The sequence below is a fragment of the Rhinoraja longicauda genome, chromosome 5 (assembly GCF_053455715.1).
Source record: "Rhinoraja longicauda isolate Sanriku21f chromosome 5, sRhiLon1.1, whole genome shotgun sequence".
In the NCBI taxonomy this organism is placed as follows: domain Eukaryota; kingdom Metazoa; phylum Chordata; class Chondrichthyes; order Rajiformes; family Arhynchobatidae; genus Rhinoraja; species Rhinoraja longicauda.
Window position 1 is genome coordinate 16,982,234 of NC_135957.1, and position 24,083 is coordinate 17,006,316.

General features: G+C 38.7%; 1 protein-coding gene across 2 annotated transcripts in view; it reads left to right on the forward strand.

Moving 5' to 3' along the window:
- lmbrd1 (LMBR1 domain containing 1) overlaps window positions 1-24,083 on the forward strand; it is a 115,694-nt gene that overhangs the window by 60,055 nt on the left and 31,556 nt on the right. Inside the window, exons 7-10 of one of the 2 annotated variants that reach the window (XM_078400010.1) lie at window positions 891-964; window positions 18,602-18,727; window positions 21,014-21,169; window positions 23,394-23,458. In XM_078400010.1, coding sequence (XP_078256136.1) covers window positions 891-964; window positions 18,602-18,727; window positions 21,014-21,169; window positions 23,394-23,458 — 421 coding nt within the window. The remainder of the gene's footprint in view (window positions 1-890; window positions 965-18,601; window positions 18,728-21,013; window positions 21,170-23,393; window positions 23,459-24,083) is intronic. The other variant, XM_078400011.1, reaches the window with a different exon arrangement.

Genomic DNA, 24,083 nt, shown 5'->3' on the forward strand with positions numbered 1-24,083 from the left:
TTGAAAAATCAACAACATCATGCATTTGTGCAGCCTAGCTGAAAGCAGAAATCAAAAATTGCCGTTAATCGTCGTGTAGAAACACGTCCTTTGTCCCAAAGACCATACTAATCATCAAGCGCCCCCCACACTAATCCTACTAACCCTATTTTATCCACCATATTCCCGCAAAATCCATCTTAAGTTACCCATCAATTGCACAACATTGGGATGTGAGAGCAAACCAGTGCATGTAGAGGAAACACAAGATCATAGGAAGAACATGCAAACTCCACACAGGCAGAAACAAAGATCATGATTCCTTACTTCCCAAATGGTACATTTTTGCAGATTTTGCAGTGGATGCACAACACCATCAAAATCCAACAACTTACACTATTCTTGCTCTAAAATACACAGAAGCCTTGTTGAATGTGTTTTTAATGGTGTATTATGTCATTGTTGTAATGAGCAACTTTTCAAGTTAGGACCAGTTTCTGTGCATTTGAACGGACAAACCTTCAAAATACCATGAAATGTCCATGAATTTAAAAAAAAATTGCTGTTTTAGTACTTGGGTGTTTATACCTAAATTAGTCTGTATTCATTTTCTTGAAAGCAGCTGAGAGTCTACTTCATTAGTAAATAAAGAACTTGTTGGAAACATTCAGCAGGTCAGGCGCCATCTGTGGAAAGAGAAGCATTTAATGTTTTAGTTCCCAAACCCTTTGTCAGAACATTTTAGATTTTCAGCCCTGTGCTTCTATTGCTCACAAAGCTTAGGTCAATGTTAAAGCCAGTTTACCTTTCCCATATTACTTATTAAAGCCCTGTACATTTTAACTTGTTTACCTGCTGATCTCATCAAGAAATGAGCTGCTGCTAATAAAGTTGTTTTTTTTTATTCACAGATGGTTTGGCTGCCTTGTCTTTCTCCATAAGCACATTGACCTTGATTGGGATGCTAGCAGTTATAACGTACACAGTAAGTACTTCATCAACAGTGAATTACATTCAGTTCAGGTGAAATGTTAGATTCAACAATGGTGTTACTTATGCAGTGATTTAAGCATACCAAACTTATGTCAAGTTATTTTACAGAGAGGTTAGTGAAAGAAAACCTGTAGTTCATCTCATGGTCAAGTATGACTCGGGTTGCTAACAGTCCGATTCTGTTTTTGCACAATTGTTAAGGAGAGCAAAGAAGACTGTGGCTTGTGACAAAAGATGATCAGTTTGAGTTTTACATTTAGTTGCAGAAAATGTTGACAAGTTGTTTTTAGATGATGGATGCCACAGGGAAGCCTGTAGATAACGAAATCAAGGAAGGGGCAACGATGAATTCTTGGATGGCACCAGCAATAATGTTGTGAACATTAGATGAGAAGCCTGCAGAGGAATTCTAAAGCGTGAGAATTGACCCAGATCGGCATAGTTCCACCCTGCTGAATGTTGATGGAAAGGAGTTGGAGGTAAACCAAGTTGCATTACTTATCATATCATATCATATATATACAGCCGGAAACAGGCCTTTTCGGCCCACCAAGTCCGTGCCGCCCAGCGATCCCTGTACATTAACACTATCCGACACCCACTAGGGACAATTTTTACATTTACCCAGCCAATTAACCTACATACCTGTACGTCTTTGGAGTGTGGGAGGAAACCGAAGATCTCGGAGAAAACCCACGCAGGTCACGGGGAGAACGTACAAACTCCTTACAGTACAGCATCCGTAGTCAGGATCGAACCTGAGTCTCCGGCGCTGCATTCGCTGTAAAGCAGCAACTCTACCGCTGCGCTACCGTGCCGCCCATGTCTCAGATAATAACAGTGGCTTTGAGAAAGAGGAGTCAATATAAGGAAGTATTCAAAGATGGTGATGATCCATGGCTGAGACATAGGAATTATTGATGCATGGGCAAGGTTAATAGAACTGAAAAGTAGTGGAAGGAAAAGTCAGAATGGAGGTATCATTTAGGTTGCAGATAGCATTATCTGTTAGCCAATTTTCTGTCACGGCCATGTTCATGCAATCCTCCACAATGTATGCATGCCAAGGAATTTATAAATGAATGGACAACAAGGTGCATTCACCCTCTCTATTCCCTTCATTACTTTATACACCTCTGCAAGATCAGCCTTTGGCTTCCTGCATTCCAAGGAATAAAGTCCTAGCCTGCCCCACCTTTCTTTGCAACTCGGGTTTTGAATCCTGAAAACTTCCTCCTAAATCGTCTCGGCACTTTTTCCAGCTTAATGGCATTTTTCCTATGACCCTTTCCAGGGTGACCAAAACTGAACACAATACTGTAAGCGCTTCCTCACAAATGTCTTGTACAACTGTAACATAACATCTCAACTTTGATACTCAATTCCCTGACTGATGAGGCCAGTGTGCCAAACATCTTCACACTATTTACTTGTGATGCCACTTTCATGGAACTGTGTACTTTTACTCCTAGACCCTTCTGCTCTACAACATTCCCCAGGACCCTACCGTTAACTCTGAAGTTTCTGCCCAGATTTGATTCCACAAATTTCAACACCTTAATTATCTGAAGAAAGCTCCATTATCTATTCCTCTTGATCTAGATCCTGCTGTAATTATTGATGACCATCTCCGTTGTCTTATACAACTGCATGTGCCAGATTTGTAATTCTCTCCTATCCTTGCCACATTTCTTGAAGTTCCTAAATTCAATCAAATAATGGAATTTAAATAATGGATAATACTTTTTACAAAATTTAGAATTTGCATAATTTATACTAATTTAGAGTTGTAAATCATATCTATTCTTTAAGTTTTAAAGAATCTGCCACTTGGAATTCCTTCCTACATTTACCGTTGCTCTACTAGCCTGGCTTGATGAGGGAGTTGTTGAGTTTATGTTTACCATTGAGAAAAAATAATCCCAAAATGCATCTGCCAGTTTGACCAGCTGCAAAGCTCCACCCCCATTTTTGCCAGCTGTAAAGAATATAATGATCGTCTAACAATTTGAATTCAGATATTAAAAAATATTAAAATGAAGTAAACAGAGGCATTTAAAAAAACATTGAGAAGTTATTTAAGTATCCTCAAAATTACAAATGATTAAAAACATTAAATGGAATCTGTTTAAAAAAAAAAGTGACTTTGTATCTTTCTCCACAGTCCTTGAAATCCATGGGATTTCAGATCCTGAAGTATTGCCTCACAGGGCCTAGCTCAGCATCTGAGAGGTGATTTTCCCCATATTGAAATATTGGGTAAGCTTCCAAACTCCTTCTGGAGTCTCGGAGTGGATTCATAGACATACCCAGGATTCCAAATCTGTTGTTTGCTTTCTATTTGGAAGCAAATTACAGATTTGGAATTGTGTGTCTGTTGCTGAATTTGTATTCCATTTAGTGACATAATGACAGCACTTCTGGTAGCATTAACCAAGATCTAACTTGCCTTTTGTGCAGAATTGAACTTTACATTCATGCATGCTTTCACTTCGAACCACTACTGAATCATCCACCAAGAATATCACAGTCAAGTAATAATCACAGTGTCTTTTTATTAGCTTTATCCCACACGTACTGATATGTAGCTTTGCCTGATTTTATGAACCTCCAAAATATGAAATTGTTGACTATCAAAATGTATTTCAAAGTCCCTGTACCTATTCCCTCTAAGTGTATGTCTTTTTATTTCATTTAGACTACCATAAAATATTTTATGTCCTCCAACATTTCCGTCGCCTACAACGGGACCCCATTACTGGCCACATCTTCCCATCCCCTCCCCTTTCTGCGTTCCGCAGAGACCGTTCCCTCCGTAACTCCCTGGTCCACTCGTCCCTTCCTCCCCAAACCACCCCATCCCCGGGCACTTTCCCCTGCAACCGCAGGAGATGCAACACCTGTCCCTTTACCTCCCCTCTCAACTCCATCCAAGGACCCAAACAGTCTTTCCAGGTGAGACAGAGGTTCACCTGCACCTGCTCCAACCTCATCTATTGTATCCGCTGCTCTAGATGTCAACTTCTTTACATCGGCGAAACCAAACACAGGCTCAGTGATCGTTTCGCTCAACACCTTCGCTCAGTCCGCCTTAACCAACCTGATCTCCCGGTGGCTGAGCACTTCAACTACCCCCCCCCACTACCAGTCTGACCTTTCTGTCATGGGCCTCCTCCAGTGCCATAGTGAGGCCCACCGGAAATTGGAGGAACAGCACCTCATATTTCGCTTGGGCTAGTTGCAGCCCAGCGGTATGAACATTGACTTCTCCAACTTTAGATAGTTCCTCTCTCCCTCTATCTTCCTGTCTCCACCTATATCCTTCCTTTGTCCCGTCCCCCTGACATCAGTCTGAAGAAGGGTCTCGACCAGAAACGTCACCCATTCCTTCTCTCCTGAGATGCTGCCTGACCTGCTGAGTTACTCCAGCATTTTGTGAAATAAATACCATAAAATATTTAATATAATTAAGGATTTAACAATTCATAACATTTCTATCTTTGATTCACATTTTTGCAGCATTGGATAACATTTAATGAGCTCGAAACGGTGTCTAATTTTGGGGTTCTGATATCTAGTAAATGTATACAAATCTATCTACAAATTAAGGTATAATCTGTAATTTAACCTGTCATTCTAAATTTCTAATACTGGTATTTACCTTCCAAAACCATGGTTACACGTGCATTATGATCCATATTCTCATTGGAGATAATTGAGATTTGATTTTTTTTTGGATCCTGGCTGACATTTTAACAAATTGTCTATTATTTGGCTCTGGATTTACTCACTGAATCTGTGTTAAAAGTTGATCATTATTCCTTCATGATCTAAATATAAAAATTCTGCAGTCAGTGTAGTCAGGCTGCTTGCAGTTTACCTGTTCAGTTGATAGGTAAGTTCAGAAGTAGTTTGATGGCATTGTCAGTAACATAACCAGCTCACACTGCTAGCGATCCACGTTTGGGTGCATCCACTCTGTTTGGAATTTCAGCATTTTTCCAGTGACATTGTGGGCTTCCCCCAGGTGTTCTAGTTTCCACCCACATTCTAAAGACTAACCTGGAGGTGAGGTTAATTATAAATGGAAAACAGTGCCCTCCATAATGTTTGGGAGCTGGCGGTTCATTCTACAGCAAGACAAAGAGCCCAAACATACTGCTAAAGCAACAGGTTTTCAAAGCTAAAAAATGGTCAATTCTTGAGTGGCCAATTCAATCACCCGATCTGAACCCCATTGAGCATGACTTTTATATGCTGAAGAGAAAACTGAAGGGGACTAGCCCCCAAACAAGCATAAGCTAAAGATGGCTGCAATACAGGCCTGGCAGAGCATTACCAGAGAAGACGCCCAGCAACTGGTGATGTCCATGAATCACAGACTTCAAGCAGTCATTGCATGCAAAGGATATGCAACAAAATACTAAACATGACTACTTTCATTTACATGACATTGCTGTCCCCCAAACATTATGGTGCCCTGAAATGGGGGGACTATGTATAAACACTGCTGGAATTTCTACATGGTGAAACCAAAATGTATAAAAATGTCCTTTATTAAAATCTGCCAATGTGCACATTAACCACATGTGATTTTTATTTCTATTACAAATCTCAAATTGTGGAGTGCAGAGGCAAATAAATAAATGATGGGTCCTTGTCCCAAACATTATGGAGGGCACTTTATGTCCCCTTCGGTTGGATTATGTGGGGGCATGAGAGAGAATATGTTGCAAGGAAACAAGTGGATTGATGGAATTGGTCCAAGAGCCAGCATGGACTAGAACTAGACCCAAAAATAATTTGGACGATGTTAGAGGAGTGGGGCTTCATCACTTTTTGAAGATAAATTCTGTGATAGATTTTTATTTTTGTAACTAATTTTTAAGTTAAGCAGATTTTCTAGGATAGGATCTAGTAATGTTCTGCATACTGAGATTGAAATTTCACTTCCTGTAACTTGTTTCTGCTCATGATCTAGCACAAAGTCCCAAAACTTTGGCTCCTTTGTTTGAAAGTGTGCAAATTGAACATTACAAAATGTTTACTTGTTTAAAATTTCATTTAATTAAATGTAATCTGACAGATTGCTGATTCTAATATTGGACAAACAATGCAAAATGTGATAAATAGCCTAAATCAAAGCAGTACAAAATTCTGGAAATTATTCTCCCCACGGTCACGGTGGCACAGCGGTAGAGTTGCTGCCTTACAGGGAATGCAGCGCCGGAGCTGTCTGTACGGAGTTTGTACGTTCTCCCCGTGACCTGTGTGGGTTTTATCTGAGATCTTCGGTTTTCTCCCACACTCCAAAGACGTACAGGTTTGTATGTTAGTTGGCTTGGTAAATGTAAAAATTGTCCCCAGTGGGTTTAAGATAGTGTTAATGTGCGGGGATCGCTGGTCGGCGCGGACCCGGTGGGCCGAAGGGCCTGTTTCCGCGCAGTATCTCTAAACTAAACTAAACTAACAATCCTCCAATACACCCCACCCATCAAAGCAAAGGAAATTCATGTTGACCCAGTTGGTAACCTTCCTGATGTAGAATCAGAAAGTTGTAGTTCAAACTCTGCATGGTTTCAGTGCACAATCAGGCAGACACCTCACTGTAATCTCCAGTATGTGCTGGATCGATAGGGATGCTATCTTTCAGGTTATGTTGATGAATGTTGAACATATCAGGTTTAATATTTGCAAGAAATCATTCCTAGTGTCTAACCAACATTCTTTCTCTTCAGTCGTGTCAACAATAATTTGACTGGTCAGTTAAATTGTTTACTGTTAGTGATCAGGGCTTTCCACAATTGGTGCTTGTGTTCTATCTCTGACCTCAATGAATGTGCAGTGTTTTGGAATGACACAAGGACTTTTAAAAATCCCATATAAATGGAAGTTATTTCATGTTCTCTATCCAATTTGTAACTTTTTAAATTGATTGCCAGTAAAGAAAAATGTGGCTATATAAACAAAATGAGTGTTGTATAAATGATGAATGGGTGTTGAATCAGTGTCCTCATTAAGACTAGAAAGGAACTTGAACTTGAATATTTAATAAGGTAGGATGATTAATTAGGAAATCCCAAAGTTATGATGCCAATAATTAGTGTAAGAAATATAACTGAATTTACAATTTGTTTAGCACAGGTTTAGGGTACAACATGATAATTTGCTTGGGGACAAGGAATTGCAGATGCTGGAATCTTTAGTAAAACACAAAGTGCTGGAGTAACTCAGCGGGTCACGCAACATCTCTGCAGGACGTCGACAGGCGGCAGTTTGGGTCGAGACCCCATTTCAGATAATTAGCTTGCTTTGACTTGGATACCAGTACATATTAATAAAAGGTTTTGAATAAGAAGTTGAAAATCATTACTCTCCTGAGAGTAAGATGTGTTTCTATAAAAAGTAAAGCAGCAATTTAACAAAGACTACTGAGTTTTCAAGGGAACAGACTTTTGAATAATCTGGCATCTCAGTACTTCTAGGAGGTGTATATCATTAAACTGGCATTTCAGATAAATAAAAATGAGCTTGTGCTGTTCAAATGTACCTTGTACATCTTACACATCAGAATCAAATAATATTTTCCTGGTATAAAAACCAAATCTTGGAAACCTTCAGAAGGTCAGGCAGCATATATGGAGTGATAAACATGGTTAATATTTGAATCCTAATGGTAGACAGATAATTACATTGCTCTACTGTTTCATATATCCAATCAGAAACTTTCAATGCATGTGCTCAGTACTTCATAGAGAACAAGTAATTGCAGATGCTAATGACGTTTCACCAAATAACCACCTACCCATGCTAGATAATGAGAGCCAAGTATGAATTGCTGATACGTTTTACTTTATAAATTAGCTTTTGGACAAAATAGGACTACAAAAGCTATTGAAGGCAGATTTGAAGTTTCTTTTATGATTTTATTTCTATCTCCTTTGTTTTCTATTTCTGCATAATAAAACAATTTCTCCACTAATTTCCGAGGTAAAACGTTGAACAGATGTTCTTTATATAAATAATAGTTAAAATTTTGATTTATATCTGCAGACATAGCCACTGAAAAATGTAACAGGGAAGTGCAGTATAAAGCTACTTTGGTTATTTGTAGTTGCGCATCTGGGAATAATTTGAGCAAAAACATTAGCATTCTAGCAAATGAAAAATAGTAGGTAATATGTCATAGCCCTGAAAATTAAAAAAACTGCTCTCTGATAGGCATCAGTTCTAAAGAGATTCATAATCTCCTGGTAGTCATTTAGCCATATGCTACAATGTGTGAGAGAGTTCACATTCCAATTGAGTTTTTCATTAAAAATGTAAAAAGGTTTTATCTGGTTGAAATTAGATCCTCAGTTGAAGTTCTTTAAGATTGTGTTTGTTTTTAGTGCAGAACCTTTTCAAACAAATCTGCTGACTTTGTGTAGTGGCAATATTCTAACTTTTTTATTGCTTATTGCTAATGTTTATTTTTTAGAACCGGACTTCAAGAATGTATTAATGTCAGACATCTATTTAAGTGTACATTTGTAACAGACGGTGCAATAATCTTTCTGTAGGAGTATATTAAATGAAAAGACTAATCGTGCAAATGGAGTTAAACCTAATGCCAGAACTTACTGCACCTCCAGTTTAATTTTTTTTTCAGCATAGGTATTGACCCAGCAATATAAAAAGTTATCCAGGTATGCCCTATCTACTGAAGATTGGACAAATATAATCGATCTATTTAACACCTCTTCAGTCTTTCACTGTCCTTCAGATATCAAGCAGTATCCAGTCACCAATAATCTGATTATTAAACTGATACTCAATTTAACTTGACTTAGGATAACATGGCTTCTAGACATGACACCATTGGATCACACACGGGCAAAAGAGTTGGGTATTGCTACAGGAGTTCTTCAGGGCATTGTTCTAGGCACGACCATCTTTTAAGCTTAAAGTAAAGATGGCTTACGGTTATGGGACTCCTTAAATCTGTTACAACCTGCTTTCATCATTTGTGGATGATTACATGCATGCCATTCAAAGTTCTGCGGGTTACAAAGCATGTGTGCTTGCATGCAACAGGTATGGAGTGAGAAGTAAGAAATAGCATCTTGTGTAACACAAATGCCAGCCCCAAAGGAGAGAGCTCAACCACTTTCCTTGACATTCTCCAGTACCACTATTGCTGAATCTCCCCCATCAACCTCCTGGAAGGGTCACTGTTGATCAAAAATATAACTACATCATCACTCAAGAGTTGTGTATACACCTCATTTAATCTGAACAAAATTACGAGAGCGCACTTGAAATACCCCCTTGAAGATCCCCTGAAAATGTGGCATCTCGACTGGGTGAGGCAGTCGATCTCGATCTCATTGGGACTTCCGCACCAATGGGCAGGTCAGATTTTCCGGCTGCTGGTACTTCAGGCCGGCTAGAGCCGGCGGATCTGTTCCCATTACATGTCTTCCATGGCCGAACGGCGGATTGAATTTGCTGACTGAGGCTGGGGCTCTGGAACTCCGGCCCGGCCAGAGCCGGCAGTTCCGTTCCCATGGCTGACATCAGCAGCCGCCTTTGCGGGCTGGTATCTCGCCCCCCCCCCCCCCCCCCCCCCCAAGGCCATGACCACTGTTGATCTGGCGAAACAAATAATACAGCACGGTTACTGAACCAAGGGTGCCGGAAAATCAGTGGTGGATCTGTATTACTTTTTTCAACATGGTCTGAATATTGGAATTCTATATCCAACAGCACTCTGGTGTCTCTAAAGCAATCTAAACAACATGTCTAGAAATGAAATACCCTCTCCACTTACCTAGGTAAAGTGGCTCCACTACCAGTTAAGGTACTTGACAACTTATAACCTGTGCAACGCAAATGCCCCAACATTATGGCCATTTGGGGAACATCCCTTACATAATTTATAAATCGCAGCACAAAAAATTGAAATTTGGAATAAAATTCATGCATGAAATTTAATTAGGAGGAAGAAAACTATTTAAATAAATGCCAACATTATTTTCCTCAACTTGTAAATCTTGACGCAGCTTTGCATTACAAACATCGGATTATGGTCATTCTCTAGGAACCCCATCCCCAATAATGCAGTACTATGCCTGTACTCCCAGCAAAAAGATCCTTGTGGAAACATATAGAGATGGACAAAAAATGAAAAACATCTGAAGCTATTCAACAGTTCAGGTAGCTTTCACGGAAATAGAAACAGATAACATTTCATGGGTTTCAGAACTGAAAATGTTGCCGGACCCGCTGAATGTTTCGAGTATTTTTTCTTTCATGTCTCGAGCATTTGCAATTTTTTTTTCTTTTTCATCTGAAGTTGCATGTTTGCATTATGAATAGGTTATTCGATGTACATCTGTGGATGAAATACACTGATGTTGATCTCCGCAGTATTTTAATCAGAGGAAAATCAAAAAGACATTGGAGATGGTGCCAGTCATGTTCAGCCAAATTCTAACAGCTGCATCTTATCATTTTCCTTAAAATATATACAGTAGGTTGTTAGACTCGGGGGCATCTCAGGGAATAAGTCTTATTGAAGATGAGTATGTAATAGCAGTGCAAATGCAGCCATAAATAAGATGATGTCAAGGAAAAAGTATGAAAAATTAATTACTGGACCCAACATGTAAATTAATATAAAACAGCTTCAATCAGCTTAAAGTTAATAAATCCACTGGATCTAATGGTTTGCATGCTAGGATCTTGGAAGTATTGGCCACAAAGATAGTGAATACATTCGTCACAATCTTTAAAAAATCTTTTGCATTGGCAGGTCCCAAACAATTTGAAAATTACCAGTTGCTATATCCTTATTGAAAAAAATATGAGACTAAAAGTGGGTAACTATTAGTTTGGTTAATATAATATTGGAGACATAATAGCATAATTTAATAATGAGATAACAACGGAACATTGAATAACGGATAACAACAGAACTATTCTGATCCGTTGATATTCTGTTGACAAATTTGCAGCTGATGCAAAACTCGGGGAAAGCTATGAGGACAAAGCAAACAATTGCAGTGATAATGATAAGATGGGCAAAAATTTGGCAAACAGAGTATAAAGGGAAAATGTGAAGTTGTTCACTTGGATGGAAGATTGTTCTTTCAATGGCGAAAGACTGCAGACAGCAGTATACAAAGGGGCTTGGGACATTCTTGAATATGAGAGGGAGACATCTCGCATACAGGTGCAGTTGGTAACTTAAGGCTAATGGAATGCTGGCTTTTTACTTCAAAGGCAGTGGAGTATAAAGTAGAATTTTATTTTACATTAGTTCGGGACAGTCGTGAGACCACATCTAGAGTACTATGCAGTTTTGGTCCCCCTTATGGAAATAAATTGTTGTTGGAGGGAGTTCACAGAAGAGGATGATTCTACGTATGTGGGAATTTGCTTGTGAGGAAAGGGCGAGTAAATTGGTTCTGCAGTCATTTAAACTTGGAAGAGGGATAATTTTATTGGGAGCATGTAAAATTCTTGGAGGACTGCACCATGTAAATGCTGGGATTATGCATCAGAGAGTCGAGGACCAGAATGTGAGGTGCCCATTTAAGACTGAGGTTTCCATTTAAGACGTCTCTCAGTGAGTTGTGTTTTTGGAATATCTTGCCCTGATAGCTGGGGAATACTTTTGCCATCTGAATACAAATATTGCTGATTTGATCAAATTGTACCTTTTTAATAGCTGGAAAGGGTTTTGTTAATTGTACTCTTCATGATTTGTAAATTTAATTGCTGTTCTAATAAAGCTTACACAAATTTATTTAAGCTCCATGAACAGCTTTTAATTTTAGTAGTTACAACAATGCTTCATTTCTTTTGGCTACATGGAGTTGTAAAACTTTATTGGAAAGCCTTAAAGTGTGCTTGTTCTGATAGGGAAGTACAGGATTTTATTTGAATACTAGACCAAGTGGACCCGTTGGGTCCAAACCTCTCCTGCATTGGTGCAGCACCTCCTCCCCTTCCCCATCACCCCTTCACCATCTCCTTCACCCCTTCCTCCATCCCTCCCCATCCCCCCAACCCTCCCATCCCCTTCACCCCTCCCCCCAACCCCCCCTCCCCATCCCCTTCACCCCTCCATTCACACTATAGGGGAATGGTGAGTAGGGTGGGCCTAAAATTGTGGCGCTATCATGTACCGTTCTGGCTGTGTAGAGGGCATGGTACACACATACACATATACACACAAACAAACCGAGAGTTTTAGTAATATACTAGCCAAGCCCGGACTACTGGAGATGGATAGGGCGAGGGCGCGCTGGGCCCGGGCGATAGCGGGGACTGGAGGAGGCCGTGGGTTGATGGGAAGGAGGGAGGAGGAGGGAGCTCCGGAGTGCGGCCGTTACTGTGGCGTGGCCGAGCCCGGACTACTGGAGAGGATAGAGCGGCGGCGCACTGGGCCCGGGCGATAGCGGGGAGAGCATCTCCCTCCTGCTCGGAGTGTCCCCCGGGTGTGGGAGATTGGAGAGAGTGTGGGGGGAGAGGAGAGAAGCGAGGGGAGAGGGGAGCCCGTGATTGCGTGCGGGCGGCTCCGCTAACGGCATCCATCTTGTTGGTGCGAGTGAGGAGAGGCCGTGCGTGGCGTCATACGCACAGCAGCGCTTGGGAAATGTCTTTAGAAAGGAGATTTTTAAAGTTTATAACCTCCTAAAGTTAAAAAATATATGACCAATTTAAATAAATATGTTATAGGCACCAGCGGGGAGAATGGTGATTAAGGTGGTGCAAAAATTGTGGCGCTGCAATTTACCGTTTTGGCGAAATCACTGATAGTCCATATATATATATATATATATATATATATATATACACACACACATATATATATATACAAGATTTGAGTTTTAGTAGAAAAAAATATATAAATAGATAGAATACCACTCCTTGAGGAACATTACTGTAGTAGTTCAAGAAGAAACCATGTTTAGGTTCATCTAAAAAATACTTGTGGATTTTGAGCCATAGAATTGAACAGCATGGAAACAGGCCATTCATTCCAACTTGCCAACGCCGGCCAGGGCAGTCTGTATTGATGACATCTCTCAGCACTTAGTCCATAGCCTTTATGCCCACATAATGCAAGCTCGCCTAGATACTACTTGAATGCTGTTAGCAACCCAGCTTCAACCACTCTCAGGCAGTAAAGTGACAGGTAACATAAATCTCAGGATAACATTTACAAACTGAATGGGGGTAGGAGAGAGCACTCTCAGGCAGTACATTCCAGGTGCTTGCCACTCTTTGAGTGAAGAAAGTTCCCCTCGTATCCCTTCTAAATCTCTTACCCCTTACACTAAATCTGTGTATGGCTATTAGGTGGCATATGTCATTATTTGTCCCAAAAGTCCCAAAGATGTGAAGAGCATATTTAACCAGTTGCTAATATAACAATTATTCAAATTTGTACTTAAAAATAATTGCAATCGTCTTACCTGCTGTTGAAACATTATCCATGTCTTTACTACCTGCAGTCTCTCTCTTAAATTGTAGGAAATAAGGCCTATATAATAGTCTGTTGTCCAATTTTCTGCGTATTATTGATTTTTGTTCTGTTCCATTTTGTTTCACACTTGATCTTGTTTTTAAGTCAACCATATTGCAGAAATTTTGATTCAGTGGGTTAGCTCCACCTTTGCTTATCTGAGTGAGTATAATAACGTTTATTTAGGATGAAGCAGTTAATTGATGTGATGATTCAGTTTGCTTTGCTTCCGTTACTAATATGCATTATGGTGTCAGGGATGATGCCTGGTATGTGGCAAGTGTGGAGGCCCTGGCGATCGTGGCCTGGAAGAGATGGTGCTCGCACTCTCGCTGGCTTGCCCTGGCAGCTGAGTCTCGGGATTATTCTGGCAGTGCAAGCTTGGCCTCAAGAAGGCTGTCTTAGGCTTGCCCCTGCAGCTCAGTCCTGACTTCAAAGTGGTATTGGCAGTCATAGGCATGTCATGGCCGCTCAGTCTTTGCACTTTGTGTGGGGCTGCAGTCCCTCATCGTCTGTGCGCAGGCGAGATGGTACTGACGGTCTCGGGTTTGCTCCGGCAGCTCAGTCTTGTCCTCAAAGAAGACTCTGGGTTGTGCTGGCAGCTCGGTTTTGTCCTCAAAGGCGGCTCTGGCAGTCCTGTTTGTCCCAGTGGCTCACTCTTCCTCTAGCACCCAACTTTCTCTCCCTTCCTCTCTCTTTTATTTCTTCGTATCTTTCTCCTGTTTCCTCTCTCTTCTCCATCTGTCCTTCTTCCTCTCCCTTCCTCCCCTGCTTCTCTTTCTCCTCTACCTGTTTCACTTTGTGACTCGATTTGCCTTGGTTTTTAAGGAGTGAACAAGGTGCAGGTAAACCAATCTAATCCCCACTAATTGTACACTGCTGTTGATCCTCTGTCCGTGGCCTCAGCTCAGACCAGAGCGCTGTCCAGGGTGTAAGGTGCTGTCCATGGTGCTGGTCTTTTGCTGCTCCTGGCCTGTCTGCCACTGGGCTACATTTGTCCTTTGCCTTGAAGTTTGTGTTCCACCATTGCCATTTCTGGTAGGGGATACAAATTTTACTCATAATATTTATTTCACAGCTACCCAAACAGCTATCAACTTTTTTTTAACCTGATGTCAAACTCTGTTACCAGGGACCAATACAGAACTTTGTTCTAATGAAGGCCTCTATTTAGTACAAACTGGAGCTCAACCTTGAAGGTTTCCTTTTTTTGGTTCTATAAAAAAATTGTGCTGATTCATAATGAGGAATTGGTTACTGGCTTCTTTCTCATGGGATAAATTTCATTGTCATTGGTGCAGTTCTTATGCCACAGCAGGAAGAGTTGTTAAGCCTCTATCATAACTCCTTCTACTCCGTACAAGTATTTGTACTTGAATAGACTTGGATAAGGATTGTCGGGTGGGTTGTGAATGCTAAGTTTTGAGTTGGATATGTTGAGTGTTTCCTGTATTTTCTGATTCTGTTGCATATTTCCAGCATCGGCAGTCTTTAGATTTTCTCTCTTTCTGTGCTTTCATTTATAGTCCATCACCTCCTTCCCGCACTCTCCTACCCCCATTCAGTTTGTAAATGTTATCCTGAGATTTATGTTACCTGTCACTTTAATTCCCCATGTGACTATCATTCGGACCCCCTTGTTCCTGGCCTCCTATGCTATTTCAACAAAATTCAGTGCAAGCTCCTATTCTGAACTGGCAAATGACAGTCTTCTGGACCTATTACAAAATTTCTCTCTGTAGCACTTATTAACAGCAGGATTGTGTTGCTCTCAAAACTTGAGAGATATCTCCACGCAGGAGTAACAGACCACAGTTAAACTCATTTGCAAGTTGGAGCTAATTTATTCTTGGTCAGAGTCCTTGGTTTTCACTGGAATTGTTGTGCATAATTAGTTTGTGGACCCTATCCAAGCTTGCTATCGGTGTTAATTTAGGAAGTAACATTAGATAGAGTCTAAGCATGGATAGCTCATCTCAGTGAATCTAAGAAACATCCGCTTCAGGGTTATTAGTACATGGATCCAAAACTTGTGAAGTAGATGAAAAAACCAAAGCAAGCTAAAGTCGAGCTTTGTCTTATGGATTAAAATTATTGAATAATTTTAATTATTAAATAAAAATAATGTGATTGTTTAAAATTAAATAGTTTAAATTGGATTTAATTTGTTTTTACTGATTTCTGCTCAATTTGCAACATTTTTTACCAGTAGAGGGAGCTGTAATACAGCTACCTTCCAAGTGTGAATTTCTGAGGCACACAAGGCATTATATCATTGTGAACTCCATTTTGCCGTAGGAGCGATTTCGTTACTGTTAGCATGGTTTACTCATCGTTATCTAAAAGTCACATACATTTATTTAATTCCTGTAAACATTGCTCCTGTGAAAAAGTCACTTCTTGTATTCAGTTCCTGTGTCTTGTTTTTTTCATGTGAATTCTTCATAGTGCCATGTTCTATAAACTTAATTCGTAGCACTGTGGATTAATTCTGAAAGAGCGAGGGAAAATAAAAAAGCTGTCCAGCACCTATTTGTTCACGGGAACAGAAGCACTGAATCTCTGAGCCACTTGCTGCTCAATGTTTATAATGAGGATGTCACCATCTTAGTGACGTATTTGCTTAAGTAAGGTGAGTTGCTGAAACTTACCTGAAATACAAGTGAAATCTTAAAATACTCGAAACCTTTTTGACAAATTATACCAGATAAAGTGTTTTATTATTGGCTGCAAGTGGTCTGGCTTGGATGAGGATGTTATTCCATCTTTTGCCTCCACTATTTTAATTATTACTTTGTCCTATTCTGTTGATGAGTTTGGATTTATCTATAAAAATATTGATAATGATCCATGAACTTTTTGCCGTTTGGTTTTGGGATGTTGCATAATCATAATGAAATACCCAATTTTGAAGTAAAAAATGTGAAGATATGATTATTTTTTGTCAGAATAGGAAATAAAAGATTGTACGCCTGATTAACCAGTTAGAATATTGTAAAATAGCTTAATAAAAACGTAAGTTTGATTCTTTTGATTTGATCCACGTTTGCATAACCACACTTGAGATTTTGTACTTGGCCTTACTTCTATCCAGATTGCAGCAGTTGAATATATTGGAAAGGAGTGACTCCAAAGTATGCTATAGTTTCAGTATTCCTTGTATTCACAAAACAAATCCCCAGAGAGAAGGAAATCTAGATGGATTATCCAAGTTGTCAAATAACCCCACTACCCATGTATGTGGGATTTCATAGGTTCTATAGTTCTTAATCAAAATGAAATATGAAAACTGGTGTGGTTCTCGGAATTTGCACTGGTTATGTGTTCACAGTTGAAATGTGTCTCTTGAAGAAATGATCCATTGAAAGAATTCCCAAGCCAGAGCTAATGATTTTAGGTCATGCGTTTCCAGTTTTTTTTATTACTGCCGAATTCCTGCACTTCCCTCATCATTCCAATTAACATATCTTTTCTTTGACTTGTGTACCTTGTTTGGTTGAAATGATGGATCTGCTAACAGTTCATAAGGTTGCAGAAAACTACTCTGTACACAGATCAATAAAGTTGATTGCATTTCTGATATTGCCTGTATTTGTAAGTACCTTTAGGATTTGTTTAATTATCTTAAAAATCCATTTCCACTAGGATTCATGAACAGCTATTTCATTTTTCTGACCGGTTTGTGTTCAAAGTGTTGGTTGTCTGCTTGTGCTAGATATTTAGAAATTTTGATAGATATTTTGAAATTCTGTTTAGTTTTGCTTATAGCAAACTGTTGAGATTATCACAAATTAATGCAGCCATTGTTCGAAACTCCTTGAATGTGAGAGTTTGGAAATTTTCTACCGCTTTCACACATGTATGTTTTTTGACCAGGATTGTTTCCACTGGCATGAATTGAACAAAGAAAGAACAAGACCCAGTGGTCCCTGCTACAGTTTCTGTGCACTTGATTTTACATTTAAGATGTGTATTTTGCTCAAACGTTAATTTTTATCTTTAAATTTGTATATTGGTGAAAGTGCATAATATTAACATGCTATTAAATGTTCACACTGCCCATCTATATTGGGCATAAAACCAAATATGAGGGAAGAGGCCAAGGCTCTGTTGAAGAGCTCCATTTTCCAAAAGCATTCCTTTTTTCCCTGTAACTGTTCTAGAAGTAAATTCTGAAGTTAGATGTAAAAGTGTAGAAAAATAGAGAGGAAGTCCCTTTGTTCTCTTGTCCCACTGGAATGGTAAAATCTAAGGCACCATTTGTGCCTAATTTCAGGATGGCAATGTAACTAAGTGTTAGGTGTTTATGACACAGGAGACTTTTGAGATGGAATGACATTTAGAAAACACTCTTGTAGTTTTAAAGTTACTCAAAGATGATCCAAACTAATATTTGTGTGCAAAGTTAGGATTTACAAGTAATTTTGAATAACATGCAATTTAATCTTTGAATAAAGAAATGATTACCTTTAAATATAAAGTGCTTAACACCAAGGTTTTGTTATAGATGAAAGGCTTGATGAGAGGCTACCATTCCAACAGGATTATTTAAAATTAAATGGAGTAGATAGAAGTTGTGTTTGTGGTGAAAATGATGCTCTAGTTTCTTATTAATGTCAGTTGCCTTCCGTAAATGCTAATTATGGAAGCTTTTACAGATCTTTGCAAAATGTATGCTTAATTATGCAATTTAAGAAATAGCCTTAAACTCCTTTTGATCTCTTGCTAAAATTTCCAAGTTATCTTCCACATTATATTGTTATGGTTTCTAATAAGAACCAGTTTAGTGATGCAATTTTACTGTTGAATTATCTCCTTGTGATTAGTCATCATGACAGGGTATTACTCTGTGATTTTCATAATTCAATCTCTATAGTGATCCGAAATAACATTTTGCTAAGTGCGGGGAAAAAAGTTGTATGCACTGCTTTGGATGCTTTAATTATGTATTTCAGTTGTTATACCTCATTAATTACGTGAATTTGCAGCATAGGTAGCTCCTTTCAAATGACATGAAGAATAAATGTAGTTATGAAAGCATTCTCAACTGACTTTGCAGTAGTGTTCTTAGTATCCCTCTTGTGTGCTCATTCTTTGCATTTTATCCTCAAGGCCTACGGTATGTCTGCATTGCCATTAAACCTGATAAAAGGTACAAAGAATGTGGTGTACGAACGACTACAAAATACTGAAGATCTTGAAGAAGTGGAGCAGCAAATGGAGAAGATTAAATCCAAGGTTATAATGTTAAATGTTATTAAAAAATATATAATTTAGGACTTTTAAACTTTTTTAACACAGGCTTCCCTAAGAATTGATTGAGGTCTGAAATAAAAACTGTAAATGTTGAAAATACTCAGCAGGCAGGCAACACCTGTAGTGGGATAAATGGAATTAATTCTTTAGGCTGATGACCTCCCATCAGAACTTTCATCTGGACCTGATCAAAGGCTGTTGATCAGAAGGAATATCTCTCTTGCACCACATGCAGCATAACCTGCTGAGTATTTCCATTAAAATGTTCTCGCCAAAGTACAGATTGTTAGTTTCCAGAGAGCTGAATAATTAAAATACTAATGAATTATGCTCACATTATGCATTCCATGTAATTTCCCAATGGTTAATAATAATGTGTAATGGGATCCTAGCAGAAAACTCCATTATTTTTTTAACTTACCCACACTTTGTAGCAGCCTAACTGGTAGAACTAAAAGACTTTGTTTAGGCGATGGTAGTAAACTTCAGTGAATTGGATTGGTTTATTTTTGTACAGAATTTACATACAGAAACAGAATTCCTCCCAGACCATTCTTTATCTGTATTCATACTTTACATGAGCTTCCTTCCACTTAATCCATTCTTTTTTCCCATTATATAGATATGCCAGTGCACATCCTTTGCTCTAATTAGTTATCATATCAGTTAGCTGCCCCTAATTTCATGAATCAATTCTCGACCTCTGCCATTTAATTTACAATACAGAATGTTGTCTAATTCAGATACATTTTAAAAAGTTAATGAAACTAAAGGTTCTTAAGTGATGATACAAAGCTATGTGATTACACAGCTGAATGGTAAGTTGGGAGGAGAATGAGGAAGTGTTTTCAAATGCAATATAGGTACATCTAAACAAATGGACATGACAGTTTATGATGTGGAAAGATTTGGTAGGAAAAAAGTAGGAATATGGAATATTTTGGAATTGACAAGATGTGAAAGATGTTCAGAAGAATCTAGGTTTCCTTGTACAAGAATCAATTGAGAGTTAAACTGCAGTTAGCAATTTTTTAATTAGCATTTAAAATATTTAAATGTTAGCCTTTAATGCAAAAGAATTTGAGTACAGATTAGACCTAATTACATAAGGGCCTTCACCTGGAATATTGAATGTAAATCTGGTGACTTAGACAATAGACAATAGGTGCAGGAGTAGGCCATTCAGCCCTTTGAGTCAGCACCACCATTCAATGTGATCATGGCTGACCATTCTCAATCAGTACCCCGTTCCTGCCTTCTCCCCATACCCCCTGACTATCTTTAAGAGCTCTATCTAGCTCTCTCTTGAATGCATTCATAGAACTGGCCTCCACTGCCTTCAGAGGCAGAGAATTCCACTTGACGTAAAGAAGGATGGACAAGATAAAGGGAGTGCAACAGAGGTGCACCAGATTGATTCCTGCAATGGGAGATATTTGCCTCATGAGGAGGTAATAAACAAAAAAGGCCTACATTATCTAAAAAAAAGACATGATCTCATTAAATGCTGCATTGGCCTTGACGAGATATTCATTAAAAGCTTGTTTTCCATTGCTGGAATGATCGGAACTTGGAGTCAGTGTCTTCAAAAAAGGGATAGGTTATGTAGGACTGACATAAGAATACATTCCTTCATCCAGAGAGTCATGAATTTTTGGAATTGTCTGTCCAATGAGTACACTTAAGGCAGATGGACATATATTTGAAGATGAAAGAAATCAACAAATTTGGGATTAGTTCAGCAGAGTGCCCATGAGGTAAGGTATCAGGCATGCCTTTTTGAATGGCGCAACAGACACCTGAGGCCGAAAGAGATCACCTGCTTCTATTTCTAATGAAAAGATGAGTATGGCCGTGATCTGTGATAACAATTCTCACCTTTATTCTCAAAATGAAATGGCAATGTGGATCTTCCAACTATTTCTTTGTGTGATACAATCGACAATTTATCTGTCTATTGGATTATAGGGATGCTTAACCCAAATATTAAATAATCTTCTCAACACCATTAACTGGTGTCTAACAGATGTAAGTACATTGTGGCCACACAGAATATTTTCCTACTTTTAAGGAGAATGTGCGAGTTATTTTTCCAGTTCAAAACCCAAGGAAATTGAATGAATCTTTAAGAAATCCTAATTCCATTTACAAACTAGCTTAGCACCTGTTAAAGCTTGAGAGCACATTTTTATTCTTAAATTATAGACTTAAATGAGAAAAAAGATTACCTGATCTTTTCGTATGCATAATCCTTGATTTTTTTTCCAGCAGTGCAAGGATGGCCGCCCTTTAGCCACAGGAGACCGAAGATCTTTACAGAAACTAGAGGAGAAGTTGCGAACACTTAGAAGAAGAGACAGACATCTGGAAACTGCTGAGAAAAGTTGCTGGTTGAGGTTTTGCTGTGCTCTACGACCTTTTAAGGTGCATACATTGGATCCAATAAATATATTTTATTCATTTGATTTAGACCATGGGCCTCACTCAGTATAACTACATGGTAGGCGGGGTTACAAACTTTGAAGGTTATAATGCCAACTGCCATAATAATGCTAAGAAAATAGTCAATAATTCTTTCTTCCTCCCCCACAAAGGCTCAATAGCCACAAGAAGGTACATTTCACTTAAGAAAATTGAATTGTCTCAATATTTTTCTGGGGGCAAGTGTATCAATATTAAATTTATTTTTAATATGCATGGACATCTTGAAGTTTTACAATATTTAATGTGATATTTATCCGGAATTTGCATGCATTGAATAGGAAGGCTTGCACCTTAATGAGGGAAAACTGGAAAATTAATTTGCTGCTTCAATGCAGCTGGGACTAATAAATATTAAAATATTATCTGCATTCTAACCCGTAATTATGCTATTTGTGATTGCTTATTAATAAATGTCTATTTTTCCTCATTGCCCTCACTCCCATACGGACTTAGTATTTTTAATTCCCTTTATCTCTGGTGCCATTTTATTTCTAATATCATACATAGTAGCAGAGGAGAATGTCATGGATAGCACCTGTGGTAATATTACTTCATTATCCAAACTGAGAAGAACAGTTTCAATATTAAGGTTACCCTAGTTAAGGAATGAGCAAAATGGATAGGAAAAAAATCAAATGAATAATAAATTGAAAAGGTCGTTTGTCAAAACTTTCTAAAAAAAACCTACAGCTTCCGCTCACAACTTGATCTGTTTGCTGTTTTCAGTTAAAATGTTATACCACAAGCTAATAATTTCTGAAGGTATTATTTTGGTCATAAATCTTGACTATTAATGACTACTATTTATTCATAATTACAAACTATTTCATTCTGATAATTTGATATTTTTAGTGCAAAGAAAATATAATAAACTTTAAAGCGTGTATTTTATGTAACTCTTTTCTTCCATCACCTGCCCTAAATTTGTTTCTATCGGAATAATTCGTTGTGTCAGGGATTATGGGGAGAAGGCAGGAGAATGGGGTTAGGAGGGAGAGTTAGATCAGCCATAATTGAATGGCGGAGTAGACGATGGGCCGAATAACCTAATTCTGCTCCGATCACTTATGACCTTAGTTTATACAATCTCGAAATCTTTTTGCGATTTTTCCATTGTGATATAAATCAAACAACGCAACATATCTCATATTATTAAAAATCTCACTGAATTTCGGCATGCAAATTTTCCTGAATATTATTGCAGATCACAGCAACTTATAATTTTTGAATACTCTGTACGATGTTCAATGAGAAACTTTACGAGTTTTAAATTGCCCCACATTGTGTCTATTGAAAGCAAAGGGTTAGGATAAAGGAAAAGTTTGTTTGATGAGAAATTTAAACATCTATATGTAATCTTATTTTGGCGGCCATGTGAGCAGGTTCTCTCATTCAGCGGCTGTGTGATCTGCAGCACTCCAATCCCTATCTATGTCTAAGTTTGAAATCACAACAAGAAGAACCATAACTTAAATGATGATGGGTTGAGCTTTGGGAAGTGGAATCAATTCAAATGCTATTCTGTTTGACCAGCATGGACACCTGGGGATGAATGACTCCCTTCCCATGTTATAAATATATGATTCTAATTTAGTTTCGCTTGGAAATACAGCGTGGAAACAGGCCTTTTGCCAGGCACATTGAGTCCGTGCTGACCAGCGATCACCCCGTACATTAGTTCTACCCTACAAACTAGGGCCAATTTACAGTATTGACCTGTACGTATTTGGAATGTGGGAGGAACATCTGTCGAGAAAACACACGCGGTCACAGGGAGAACGTACATACTCCGTATAGACAGCACCATATTCATGATGGACCCCGGGTCTCCAGTACTGTAAGGCAGCAACTCCACCGCTGCACCCCACTGTGCCACCCTAACTTGTCAAAATAAAACAGAAGACTGCAATTTTCACTTGCTAATCATTTTCCTCATTAAGTGCTGAATTCATTACAGTCATTGAAATATTTGCTTTATAGTCTTGAAAATGACAACCGTTTCATCATGAAGAAATTTTTCTTCAAAATGTTCTTTGTTTTTTCTGACCTCCAAGTTACCTTTGTTCATTCTTTTCCCTCAGATTCTCTCATGTGTTTATATTCTGTTTAAAGTATTTAAGGTATCCATTGTGGCAGTAAGTTAAGAATGTTTCTTATTTTACAGATTGCATTGGGGACGTTTTTCATCTTGGTGGCTCTTCTATTCATTGTGGCTCTCTTTCTATCAAAGTAAGCTAATCATTGTAAATTGCCTGCGAAGCATGTGATGGGTGGATACAGGCGACGGCTGGGTTTTGGCAGTGGGGTGAAGTATGTGACGAAGTGACGAAACTGAGATAAAAAACAGGGATGCAGTGCTGCCAGAGCTCACTGGAGCACCGCTCCAGCACCTCAGTAAACAAAGCCGAAATAAACAGTGGGGAATTTTAACTAGCGGGGAATTTAACAGCGGCCGCTCCGGCACTAGTGACAGCTCCGGCACCTAAAAAATTAGCATCGCAACACTGGATAAAAGATAAGAAAAGAGGAGTGAATTGTAAAGTCAGTGTGAGGGCTTTGGGTGGAAGGGAGAGGGGAAAGAGGGGGAATAAAAGTGAAATGGGGAATTCAGGAATAAGGGTTGAGTGTACAAAGGAAGAAAAAGAGCATGGTGACAGGGTGAGCAATGTAGTGAGATAATGCACACATGTAACATGGTGACAGGGTGAGCAATGTAGTGAGATAATGCACACATGTAACATCAAATGCCAATACTGCTTTTTACCACCTCAGAAAATTAAATCTTACTGGGTGTAAAATGTAATATAAACTATAAATACGCAAGATTAATGAGGAATTAATTTTACCTTTTAAG